We start from the raw sequence: 13,769 nt of genomic DNA, 5'->3' as shown, positions 1-13,769 counted from the left end.
TGTTTTGTTTTGTTTTTTTGTTTTTTGAGATGGAGTTTCGCCCTTGTTACCCAGGCTGGAGTGCAATGGCGCGATCTCGGCTCACCGCAACCTCCGCCTCCTGGGTTCAGGCAATTCTCCTGCCTCAGCCTCCTGAGTAGCTGGGATTACAGGCACGTGCCACCATGCCCAGCTAATTTTTTGTATTTTTAGTAGAGACGGGGTTTCACCGTGTTGACCAGGATGGTCTCGATCTCTTGACCTCGTGATCCACCCGCCTTGGCCTCCCACAGTGCTGGGATTACAGGCTTGAGCCACCGCGCCCGGCCCAACTTTGTTTTTAAGAGAATCAATTATCAAAACTTCTTAACTTAGACTTCACAATTTTTATATTTTCTAGAGAAACAGGAACTCATGTTGACCAGGCTGGTCTTGAACTCCTGGACGCAAGTAATCTTCCTGCCTCAGCCTCCCAAAGTATTAGTATTACAGGCATGAGCCACTAAGCCCAGTTTTAAATTTTGTTTTAAAGTCATGCAAAACTTGATGATCCCAATTCTTAGCTTTTTGCTATATCAGAAACAAAATTTCAAAAATATTTCAAATATTCTTCTTGATATTGATCATAGTATAATGAAATGAATAAAGTATCATGATAGATACTGGCATTCCCTTGACAATCCCTGAATTCTGAACATTTCAGCCTTTGATATCTTAAAATCTGTGGTACAGGAAATTCCAGATGTTCCACTAAAAACAGTTCGCAAAAATGAGGACCCAACAATGCACTGGAATACCCAGTTATGAGGCAAATGTATCTTGTCAACCAAGAGAAGAACAAGTTCCAACTAATTGTCAAAAGTTCTAAGGGCAATAAAGGATTCCTGAGCAAAGGATATCTCAGGACAAGAAACAGAATAATCGGGGCTGAGGGATGACAAGATTTAAGTTTTGTAGAACTAATAAAGCATAATCACCAATTCAAACATTTGTCAGGAGATAAGAAAATAGATGAACATTCATTAACTGTTCACCTACCTCACACTTCATTTTGTGAATTCAACTTAAAAAGACTACACAGCTAATAAAACAACAAACATTCTAAAACAAATGGTTACTTACGCCCAAAAGTCTTCAACGGTATCAAACTTAGAGATCAGCCGTAGGTTTGCTTGCCAAGTTTTGCTTTTATCATTTTTAAAAAACCAGAGTGCCCATCTAAAAATAAAAAGTCAATGTCAAAAAATGATAGTTGCACCCCCATGTTAAAAGTAACATTATTCACAACAGTTAAAAGGTGGAAACAAGCCAACTGTCCATCCACAGATAAATGAAAAAAAGGATATATATACATGATGAAATATTTTAAAACTCTGATGAAAGTAATTCTAACACTTGATAAAACATGAGAAGCTAAGAACATTACATTAATTAGTCAGCCCCCTGCTCCAAAACAACCCAAATACTATATGATTCCACTTATATGAGGTATAAGAAATCAAATTCATAGAAACAAAAAGAATGGTGGTTGTCACTAGTTAAGAAGAAGGGGTAGTCTGGGCGCGGTGGCTCAAGCCTGTAATCCCAGCACTTTGGGAGGCCGAGGCGGGTGAATCACGAGGTCAAGAGATCGAGACCATCCTGGTCAACATGGTGAAACCCCGTCTCTACTAAAAATACAAAAACATTAGCTGGGCATGGTGGTGCGTGCCTGTAATCCCAGCTACTCAGGAGGCTGAGGCAGGAGAATTGCCTGAACCCAGGAGGCGGAGGTTGCGATGAGCCGAGATCGCGCCATTGCACTCCAGCCTGGGTAACATGAGTGAAACTCCGTCTCAAAAAAAAAAAAAAAAGAAGAAGAAGGGGTAATGGGGAGTTTAATGGGTTACAGAGTTTACAAAGTTTTTAAAGATGAACAGGAGTTCTGGAGATTAGTCACACAGAAATTGGTTGCACAAAGTACTTAACATTAACTGAACTGTACACCTAAAAATAGTTAAGATGGTAAATTTTATGTTTACCCCAAAAATTTAGAAAAAAAAAATGTAAAAATGCTAGTTGCTATTACAGTGGTAAATAATGAGAGCTCTCCATTGCTTTCATTTAAAAAATGTGTTATCCTATGCCTACTACATAACAGATTCTCTGCTATACATAGAGACCCAAGACACTGTTCTTGATGACATCCAGAATGCTGAATCCTTTCCAGAAGGTTTTCAATTTACTTTGTCCAGATCCATCAAAGGAATCACTATCTACAGCACCTATAGCCTTATGAAATATAGTTCTTATTAATAAATAAGAAGACTTGAAAGTTGAAATTCTTCTTTGTTGCTCCACAGGCTGCAGAAAGTACGCTGTGTTAAGAGGCATGAAAACAATTCATCTCCATCAGAGCTCTTGGGCATCATCAATGATCACCTATTTTGAAAGGAAACTTTTCTTCTGGGCAGTAGGGTTTCAACAGCAGGCTTTAAGTATTCAGGAAACCATGCCATAAATCAATACACTGTCATCCAGGCTTTGTTGCTCCATTCCTAGAGCATGGGCAGAGTAGATTTAGAGTCCTTAAGGACTCTTAAGATTTTGGGAATGGCAAATGAGCACTGGCTTCAACTTAAAGTCATCAACTGCAACATCCCCTAACAAAGAGTCAGCCTGTCCTTTGTAGCCTTGAAGCTAGGCACTGACTTCTCTCTAGCTAGCAAAGTCCTAGATGGCATCTTCTTCCAGTAGAAGGCTGTTTTGTTTACATTGAAAATCTGTTGTTTAGTGTAACCTCCTTAATCAATTACCTTAGCTAGATCTTCTGAATAGTTTGGTACAATTTCTGTATCTGCACTTGCTGCTCCACCTTGTACTTTTATGGAAATGGCCTCTTCCCTTAAACCTCATAACTGACATCTGCTAGATTTCAACTTTTGAGACAGGGTCTTGCTCTGTCGCCCAGGCTGGAGTGCTTTTGGAGGTGGCTTCTTTCCTTAAACCTCATAAGTGACCTCTGGTAGCTTTCAATTTTTTTTTTTTGAGATGAACTCTTTCACCAGGTTGGAGTGCAGTGGCACAATCTTGGCTCACTACAACGTCTGCCTCCCAGTTTCAAGCGATTCTTCTGCCTCAGCTTCCTGAGTAGCTGGCACTACAGGCAAGCGCCACCACAATTGGCTAATTTTTTTAATAGAGACAGAGTTTCACCATATTGGCCAGGCTGGTCTCAAACTCCTGACCTCGTGATCCGCCCACCTCAGCCTCCCAAAGTGTTATGATTACAAGCATAAGCCACAGCGCCCAGCCCACTTTCACCTTTTATTCTGCAGTATCCCCACCTCTCTCAGCGTTCATAACACTGAACACAGTTAGGGTCTTACCAAGGATTAGGCTTTGTCTTAAGGGAATGTTGTAGCTGGTTTTATTTTCTACCCAGACCACTTGAACTTTCTCTATATCAGCAATAAGGCTGCTTTGTTTTCTTATCATTCATGTGTTTGCTGGAGCAGGACTTTTCATTTCTTTCAAGAACTTTTTTCCTTTGCTTTCACAACCTGGCTAACTTGTTTGGTGCAAGAGACCTAGCTTTCGTCCTGTGTTGTCTTTTGACATGTCTTCCTCATAAGCTTAGTAATTTCTAGCTTTTGATTTAAAATGAGAGACATGCAACTCTTCCTTTCACTAGAACATGTAGAGGCTAATGTAGGCTATCAACTGGCTTAATTTCAATATTGTTGTGTCTCAGGGAATAGGTAGACCCAAGGACAAGAAGATAGGAATGGCCAGTCAGTGGAGCAGTCAGAACACATACATTTATCAATTGAGTTTGCTGTCTTATATGGCCAACATTCATGGCACCCCAAAACAATTATAATAGCAACATCAAAGAGCACTGATCACAGATCATAACAGATATAATAATCAGAAAGTTTGAAATATTGTGAGAATTACCAAGTAAGCACATGCCACTGGGAAAATAGCATCAACAGAATTATCTGACACAGAATTTCCACAAACTTTCAATTTATAGAAAAGGCATTATTTGTAAAGCACAGTAAAATGAGGTATACCTGTATAATATTTTCTCTAATACCCTGAAGATAAACTCAGGGAACATTAAAGTTACACTTAAACATTATTATCCCAAGATGATTCTCCTTTAGAAAAATTAAACTGAAACTCCACCCCCTTCACCTAATCCAGGCGCTGTCCCCGCCCCCACAAAAAAAAAAAAAAAAAAAAAAGAAAAGAAAGTAAAATTAAACTGAATATTCTCTGAATTACAATACCAAAGGAAAAGTCAAAGGGAAATTCCATTTTTTCATCAATACAAATGCTGTATGAAGAGCCTTCAAAATTGTATATTTCATAATCCTATAATTAATGCTTTGTCTCGTTACCTAGACAGAAAAATGAGACACATTTCAACATGTACTTTGTGTTTTGTCAGCAACTGCCACCCCATTATCAATAAAAAAGAAAAAGATAAGGGAAGAAGACCCCCTACAAGGTCAAGTGCTACACTCTGGATTCTTAAAAATAATTAAATCGGCTGGGCGCAGTGGCTCATGCCTATAATCCCAACACTTTGGGAGGCCAAGGCAGGCGGATCCGGAGGTCAGGATATCGAGATCACTCTGGCTAACATGGTGAAACACTATCTCTCCTAAAACTACAAAAAATTAGCCGGATATGATGGCACATGCCTGTAGTCCTAGCTACTCGGGAGGCTGAGGCAGGAGAATCGCTTGAACCCAGGAGGTGGAGGTTGCAATGAGCCAAGATCATGCCACTGCTCTCCAGGCTGGGTGACAGAATGAGACTCTGTCTCAAAAAAAAAAAAATTCTATCTTTTTTCAAAACAACAACAACAAAAAACACTACACCCAGCCAGTTAAACATACAAAGAACTATGGGACCAGGCAAGATGGCTCACACCTGTAATAACAGCACTTTAGAAGGCTAAGGTAGGAGGATCACTTGAGCCCAGGAGCTCAAGACCAGTCTGCGCAACATAATGAGACCTTGTCCTTACTAGACATTTAAAAATTAGTGAGGAATGGGCCAGGCATGGTGGCTCACACCTGTAATCCCAGCACTTTGCGAGGCCAAGGCAGGTGGATCGCCTGAGACTGACAGCATTCTGGCTAACACGGTGAAACCCTATCTCTACTAAAAATACAAAAATTAGCTGGGCATGTGTGGTGGCGCTTGCCTGTAGTCTCAGCCACTCAAGAGGCTGAGGGAGGAGAATCAATTGAACCTGGGAGGCAGAGGTTCCAGTGAGCTGAGATCGCCCCACTGCACTATAGCCTGGCAACAGAGCAAGACACCATTTAAAAAACAAAACAAAAAAATGTAACCATGTATGGTGGCATGTCTGTAGTCCCAGTACCCAGGAAGCCAAGGTGGGAGGATTGCTTGAGCCCAAGAGTTTGAGACTGCAGTGAGCTATGATCACGCCACTGCATTCCAACGCGAGTGATAAAGCAAGACCCTGTCAAGAAACAGGACTGGGACAGGGGCAGGGAAGGGAAAAGCGAGAGGGCTGCTTGAGGTCAGGAGTTTACAAACAGCCTGAGCAACATAGCAAGACCCCGTGTATCTCTTTAAAAAAACGGCCGGGCGCGGTGGCTCACGCCTATAATCCCAGCACTTTGGGAGGCGGGTGGATCACGAGGTCAAGAGATCGAGACCATCCTGGTCAACATGGTGAAACCCTGTCTCTAATAAAAATACAAAAATTAGCTGGGCATGGTGGCACGCGCCTGTAGTCCCAGCTACTCGGGAGGCTGAGGCAGGAGAACTGCTTGAATCCAGGGGTCGCGGTGAGCCGAGATCATGCCACTGCACTCCAGCCTGGGTAACAAGAGTGGAACTCTGTCTCAAAAAAAAAAAAAAAAAAAAAAAAAAACACAAAAACATAGCCAGGCATTGTGGTGCATACCTGTAGACCTAGCTACTTAGAAGGCTAAGGCAGACAGATCATTTGAGCCCAGAAGTTTGAGGCTATAGTGACTTATGATCATACAACTATACCCCAGTCTGGGTGACAGAGTAGGACCATGTCTCTTAAAAAAAAAAAAGAAAAAAAAAAAGCCAGGCATGGTGGCTCATGCCCGTAATTCCAGCACCAGCACTTTGGGAGGTCGAGGTGGATGGATTGCTTTAGTCTAGCAGTTCAAGGCTAGCCTGGGAAATAGCAAAACTCCAGCTCTACAAAAAATGCTAAAATGGTGGTGGTGCATGCCTAGGACCCCAGATGGGGTGGAAAGATGGCTTAAGCAGGAGAAGTCAAAGCTGCAGTGAGCTGAGACTGCACACTCCAGCTTGGGTGACAGAGCAAGATCCTGTCTCCAAAAACAAACAAATCATGTTTTTAGTTTTGGAAATTTTGAAAACTTACTAAGTGCTTATCAACAAAGCAATTATCTAAATCAGCTGTTCTCAAAATGTGGTTTGCAGACCGGCAGGAGGCCCTAACATACTTTTTCATATGCTAAGATGTCACTTGGCTTTTCAGTGTTTACATTTGTACTAATGGTACAAAGGCAATAGTAGTTAAATCTCCTGGTGCCTTAGCAAGAATCAAGACACTGACACCAAACTGAGTAGTCACTGTATCCTTCATTACTACCAACTCTCACAGTACTAATAATGTGAGTTTCATATAAGTATGCCTTTGGGCTGGGCGAGGTGGCTCAAACTGTAATCCCAGCACTTTGGGAGGCTGAAGTGGGCAGATCACCTGAGGTCAAGAGTTCAAGACCAGACTGGCCAACATGGCAACACCCTATCCCTACTAAAAATACAAAAATTAGCTGAGTGTGGTGGAAGGTGCCTGTAATCCCAGCTACTTGGAAGGCTGTCACATGAGAATCACTTGAACCCGGGAGGCAGAGGTTACACTGAGCCAAGATCGCACCTCCAGATAAAGTGAAACTCTATCTCAAAAAAAAAAAAAAAAAAAAAGAATGCCTTTGATGAGGCAAAAAACATGACCCATTTCATTAAATTTCAATCCATTTCCATATTTTTCTCATAATCTGCACAAAAACTACTTCCAGTACAGTGCAACAAAACATAGTATCTAAGCAATTGTCTGAATTTAAGACTGTTGCTTAAAATTTGAGCGTTCAGTAGAAAAATCAGAATTTTGAAAGATTTCATCTGCCACTGTAGACTTGACAACTTCCTAAAAATCAAAGATGCTTAATAAGTTTAGAGGTAACATTATGGAATTATTATTGCTTGATGCTATATTTTTAAAAAGTGTCAACATTTGGAAGATCTGCATAACTTACTGAACCAATATTTTTAAAATAAGAAATGTATGATGTTAAAAAAATCTTATATAGGTAAGAGAGATCCATTCCAGATGTGAGACAGACCAGTGGATTTTAATGTGACAAAGTAGAAAAAAATTCTTGGATTTTAGATTCCACATTGCAACTAACCTCTAAGAAACCTAGTATCTGTTTGGGCATGTAACCTAGGGGAAAAAAAGGGAGCTGGCGGCTCATGCCTGTAATCCCAGCACTTTGGGAGGCTGCAGCGGGTGGATCACCTGAGGTCAGTTCGAGACTAGCCTGGTCACCATGGTGACATCCCATGTCTACTAAAAATCAGCTGGGCATGGTGGCTCATGCCTGTAATCGTAGCCACTTGGGAGGCTGAGGCTGGAGAATCACTTGAATTCAGGAGGTGGAGGTTGCAGTGAGCTGAGATCATGCCATTGTACTCCAGCCTGGGTGACAAGAGCAAAACTCCATCTCAAAAAAAAAAAAAAAAAAAACCCAGGGGTGGGGGGGCGTTGCGGGAAAGAAACCTAGTAGTATCAAAAAATATCAAAAAAGAGTATCAACAATTTTTTTTTTTTTTTTTAAATGGAGTCTCACACTCTGTTGCCCAGGCTGGAGTGCAATGGCACAGTCTTGGCTCACTGCAACCTACAACTCTCAGGTTAAAGCAATTCTCCTGCCTCAGCCTCCCAAGCAGCTGGGATTACAGGCGTGTGCTACCACACCCAGCTAACTTTTGTATTTTTAGTAGAGAGAGACAGGGTTTCACCATGTTGGCCAGGCTGGTCTCAAACTCTGGCCCTTAGGTGATCTGCCTGCCTCAGCCTCCCAAAGTGCTGGGATTACAGATGTGAGCCACCACACCAAGCTCAACAATTATTTTTAAAAACTATCTTCCCTTTTCCAACTTCTTATACTTCCAATGAAACATCTTAACTTCACAGACTGAATGCAAAAACAGCTATGAAAATCCAGTTGACTTCTATTAAGTCAGGAACTTAAACAGTGCAAAAATAATAGCAAAATGCTATTCTTCCCATTATATACTTTTTATTTCAAATAATTATTTTCATCATAAAATGTCATTTATGTTAATGTGATGAATTTTCTAAACAAATATTAATTTTATATTTCTCAAGTTTTTCAGGTGAAATTATATATATATATATATATTTTTTGAGACTTTAGTAGATGGGGTTTCACCATGTTGGCCAGGATGGTCTTGATCTCTTGACCTCGTGATCCTCCCTGCTCAGCCACCCAAAGTGCTGGGATTACAAGCATGAGCCACCACACCTGGCCAATACATTCATTTTTTAAATGTGAAAAATAACATCTTAACATTATTTACGTAAAAATATAGTAAACAGCAATAGATAAAAACTCACATAAAATTCTGTGGAGTCCTCAATAATTTTTAAGAGTATAAAGAGATTGTGAGACCAAATACTTGAGAACTGCTGATTTAAAGAAAATATACATCCATGCAAGTGACTACTATGCAACTACTAAAAAGTCTGAAAACGAAAAGGTTAAACAAAAAAAGTTTAATTGTGTGGTGAAGTTTTCCTAAAACTAATATGAAATGCAGAAGCTACCAAGGAAAAGCAGTATTTGCCTATATGAAAACTAAAGATCTCTTCAAAACAAAACAAAACAAAAACATCACATAATTCCACAATGTTAGAAGAAAAATGATTTGGACAACTTGTTTCTGACTTAATATTCCTCCAGCTTCCCTTCCTTGGGTGAGTCAGGACTCTAATATAAAATGCTTGGAAATAAACTTAAAAAGTTTATCCGTAACTTCTCAGCTTGAAAGTAGGGGGAAAAAAGCTAATCCAAAAGAAAAAAATAGAAGAACTGAACAATCTGTCCTTAGATAAAGGCCACAACTCATCAATATAATATGAAAATATTTTAAAACTCCAATTTTAAAATGCAAATTGAAAATACTGAAATTGTCTTCCCAAATGAGACTGGGACTGATCTGATTGGCAACAACTTGAAAGACTGATTGCAGCAGCTGGCAAGGATATAGAAACCAGGAACTTTCAAACGATGAAGTCTAAGCCAATAAAACAGAATAATGTGGCAGTTTCTACGCAAAAGTTGTTAAAGGGTAATCTCTGTTCTAGGAAATCTGAAATTCACACAAGTGCACAAGTATATAAGGATGTAAATTATAGCACTGTGTGTAAACAAAAAAATCTATACAGCCATTAATGTAAGCCTAATAAAATACATGGCTGTATATTAATATAATACAAGACAATGGTTTAAAACAATGAGGTAGAATCTGCACATACAAACTGAAAAGTCAACTGTATGGACATTTATATTAAAAAGTATAGATATGTTCATTTAATACTTCTGGAAGAATATAAACCAAATTTAACTCTGGATAGTGGAGAAAAGTAAAATGCAAGAAGTAAGTAATGAGAAAACTGCCAAAATTTGAGCCATAAAGCAAGGTATTTTTCCAAAAGATATTTGCTATTTTACATAAAAAGTAGAATTTGTAGAGAAACTGAAGTTCCCAGAGACTTCATTTTAGGATTTAAACTTTTTTTTTTTTTTTAAACTGATGAGGACACTTAGGAATCCCTTCCTAAATTTCATTCAAGCTGTGAGGGATATACACGTTGTTTACTTCTCCAATAAAAGTGACATCAAGAACTGGGCTCACAGACAGCTAGAAGATATAAAAGTTTGTTTTATATCACTAAAAAGATGGGAAAAAAAGTAAGGGTTTTGGTGCTACTATTAGGTTAAACTATATAAAACTGCCACTAATGAATTCTTCAACCTAACACATGTGGTACATTGCTTTCCTGAGGATTTTATCCTTTATAGACTGCCTTCTAATGTCCCCACTAGCTGACAATCTCCACTGTCTAAAAAACTGATTTGTTCCTCACTGGAGGATATGCTGAACCAAAGCGTCTCCTATGAGAAAACTACAAATAGTAGATTTGAACTATTTATTTCAGTAGGTCTTCCATGATGCATAAAGGAAACATTTTTAAAAAATTAAGATCATAAAAATTTTTTTAATAAAAGAAACTATATAATAAATAGACTTGTGGACTCTTTTAAGTACAGACTGAATGGTCTGCCCTAACAAAAAGTAAATAGAAAGAAAAAAAGGCAAAGGAAAGGAATTGAAATACTTTAAAAACCTCAGAAGTTAATTCCAATTTACTTTCCTCTAGATTGGTACAATGCTTCCAAGCTGCCATTTTCTTCCCGCCATCAGTATTCAGTGAACTCAAGTTAATTCTCATTATATAACCCAGAAAATAAGTAAAAACAACCCTACTAGGAAGGAGTGGGAAGAGTTGGGAAAAGCCATATAATGAACTAATACTCAATTTCCTACTACACTGTTAACTATGAAACTTAACTAATTTTAATCTTTCCCTTTTTCCTCTCCTTGTCTCTTTTTCAGTTATAAACCAATCAGCCTTCAAACTCCACATTCCCTGGCTCTCATTTCTCATTCTCAGTCTAACTTCAAGTTAACTTTTCTTATTCTATGCATCTGTGTATCTCCTACTCACTCATCAAACTAATCTTTTTCCATGTTCTATGTAACTATTCTATGGAACTTATACTCTATTAAAAAAACTTTTTCCTAAGTCAGTAGGGACTTTTTTTTAAAGTGTTCAATCCAATGGATATTTTGACACCTTGCTTTACTCGGCCTTTTTAGGGTGCTGTTAACCACCCTATCCTTAGTGCTAACTTGGTTTCCATGCCCACCACTGTTGTCTTCTTTTTTTTTGAGACAGAGTTTTACTCTTATTGCCCAGGCTGGAGTGCAGTGGCATGATCTCAACTCACTGCAACCTCCACCTCCTGGGTTCAAGCCATTATCTCGTCTCAGCCTCCCAAGTAGCTGGGATTACAAGCCCCCAGCACCATGCCCAGCTAATTTTTGTATTTTTAGTAGAGAAGACATTTCACCATGTTGGCCAAGCTCGTCTCAAACTCTCGACCCTCAGGTGATCCGCCTGCCTTGGCCTCCCAAAGTGCTGGGATTACAGGTGTGAGCCACCATATCCAGCGACCACCACTGTCTTAGTTTGCATGTCCATACTTCATAGGCATTCTTCTTCAACAAAAGCCCCCTGTATGATGCTGGTATCCCAGGTCTTTGTCCTGAGTCAAGTTCACCTCTCCTTAAAGGAACTTATTTAATAATGTGGCTTCTATTACGACCAATATACTGAAGAATTTCAAACTAATCTCTCACCTAGTTCATTTTGAGCTCAAGACTCACACATAAAACTGTCTGCTAGTCATGGATCATCCAAGTGAAAAATAGAACCCTCAACCTTAGCATATCTAAAACTAGCCTCAGAATCTAACTTTCCCTTCAAACTTGCCCTATTCACCATTTACCTGTGGCCTAACTCAGAAAACCTAGGTGTCAGAAAGCTTACCTGTTCTGCAGAGGATGTTTAATATAGTGTTCTGGATTTGCGACCTCCTGATTAGATTCTGGTTTTTCCTCTTCTGTAGCCGGGGGATTAGGAGTAGGAGTGGTTTCCTAGTAGACAATATAAAACATTATTTTAAATTTCTTAACACATCTATGACAGCAATATTCTAATTAAACCTGAACTGACATGCTGACAATATTTTTTAAGAATTAGAGCAGATTGCTTCATAAAACAGACCATAGGCCAACCTCTAAAGAAACATTCTCTATTCCTGTATCTCTTCATTAAGAGGAAAGGATTTCTCAAACTGGAAAATATAATAGTATCTATGGTTATCCTTCCACTTGTACTTTTTTTTTTAATAGCAGGAAGACTGTCACAGATTATGCAACAAAGTTAGGAAAATCTGCTACCTTTCTTAACATACCATCTCATTAAGAAACTGTATATGGCATTGAAGGGGATATCAGGATGGATAGAGGATTAAAACTAAAGTTTCAAGAGTATAATAACTATATCACTGGGCACCGTGGCGCATGCCTATAATCCCAGCTACTCAGGAGACTGAAATAGGAGGATTGCTTGAGCCCAGAAGTTTGATACTAGCCTGGGCAACACAGCAAGACCCTGTTTCAAAAACAAACAAACAAAACAAAACTATATTATGATGACAAAATAAGCTTTGTAAAGTGATCAAGCCAATGATATGCTGGTCTTGCCTTCATGGCATACTGTTTACCCTATGGTAACCTAAAAGTTCAGCAACTTAACATTTTCAATGGACTCTAAGATGATGGACATTGGTTTGAACTTAAATCTTCTTTTAGGCTACGCATAATTAACACTGTCATCTATCAGGAAGAAAAGGAAAATAGTAATTTAAAATAGGTGTTCACCACATTCTTCCATGTAGCTTTTCACACTACAATAAATTGTTGTCACCAGAACAAGACAGCCATAGAAAGGCATTAGGACGAAGACTAATACAAAAAAAAGGCGGCAATGCAACAAGTGTCTGGATATCAGATTTACTGAAGCAGCAAACAAAAGTTAGAGATATATGTTAACGTAACAAGATATGTAGTCAAATATTTATTATCCAAAAGACCTCAGAGTAGATAGGTAAATTCTCTTAAATTTACTCATAAACTCAAAATCCTCACTATAAACCATACTTTTGCAACACTTATTTAAACCTTTTTCCTCAGCAGCACATAAATAGTGAATTACAATATGATTAATTACAAGTTTCATGGAGTCCAAAACATCATTTTAAAACTAATTTAGTTCTTTCTCTTTTCTATTATTCCATTCTTTTCATTCTTGGGGAAATGATGGAATACTAACATGGTATCAAATCTTTGGACATACAGAAACTAAAAGTAAATAATCACTCAGGAAAAACATATTCAGTTCCTAGAATTTTAAAAGTGTTATTTTGAATTAAAATTCTCACTTTAAGTAATTGATACTATAGTCTTCATATTAAGAACACATTATTTTGTACTTTTCCAACAACTTTAAAAAGCTACACATTTTTAAATGTGTGTATGTACAAATCAATAAGTATACTAATTTAAAATCTCTAATCTTCACTTATATAGATAGATTATGAAACAAATGATCTATAACACCATAAAAATTTTTAATAGCCACAGTCATCTTTTCATATCATCTATTTGGGAACTAAAAAATATTTCAAGGAACAAATTCTATTTTAAGATGTATAACCTTATTTTTAAGGTTGCTTCCTATAGACACTTAAAAAGTTTTAAGTTGACCGGGCGCGGTGGCTCAAGCCTGTAATCCCAGCACTTTGGGAGGCCGAGGCAGGTGGATCACGAGGTCGAGAGATCAAGACCATCCTGGTCAACACGGTGAAACCCCGTTTCTACTAAAAATACAAAAAATTAGCTGGGCATGGTGGCGTGTGCCTGTAGTCCCAGCTACTCAGGAGGCTGAGGCAGGAGAATTGCCTGAACCCAGGAGGCGGAGGTTGCGGTGAGCCGAGATCGCGCCATTGCACTCCAGCCTGGGTAACAAGAGCGAAACT

The 13,769-nt window shown here is 38.7% G+C and overlaps 1 protein-coding gene across 1 annotated transcript in view; it reads right to left on the bottom strand.

The window, feature by feature from the left end:
- EIF4E (eukaryotic translation initiation factor 4E) overlaps nt 1-13,769 on the bottom strand; it is a 41,878-nt gene that overhangs the window by 9,432 nt on the left and 18,677 nt on the right. The window contains exons 2-3 of the mRNA XM_032261564.1: nt 11,717-11,823; nt 1,102-1,197 (exon numbers count right to left, since the gene is read on the bottom strand). Coding sequence (XP_032117455.1) covers nt 1,102-1,197; nt 11,717-11,823 — 203 coding nt within the window. The remainder of the gene's footprint in view (nt 1-1,101; nt 1,198-11,716; nt 11,824-13,769) is intronic.

The sequence above is a fragment of the Sapajus apella genome, unplaced genomic scaffold (assembly GCF_009761245.1).
Source record: "Sapajus apella isolate SASKATOON/1434 unplaced genomic scaffold, GSC_monkey_1.0 scaffold124, whole genome shotgun sequence".
Lineage (NCBI taxonomy): Eukaryota > Metazoa > Chordata > Mammalia > Primates > Cebidae > Sapajus > Sapajus apella.
This window is presented reverse-complemented; position numbering and strand designations above follow the sequence as displayed.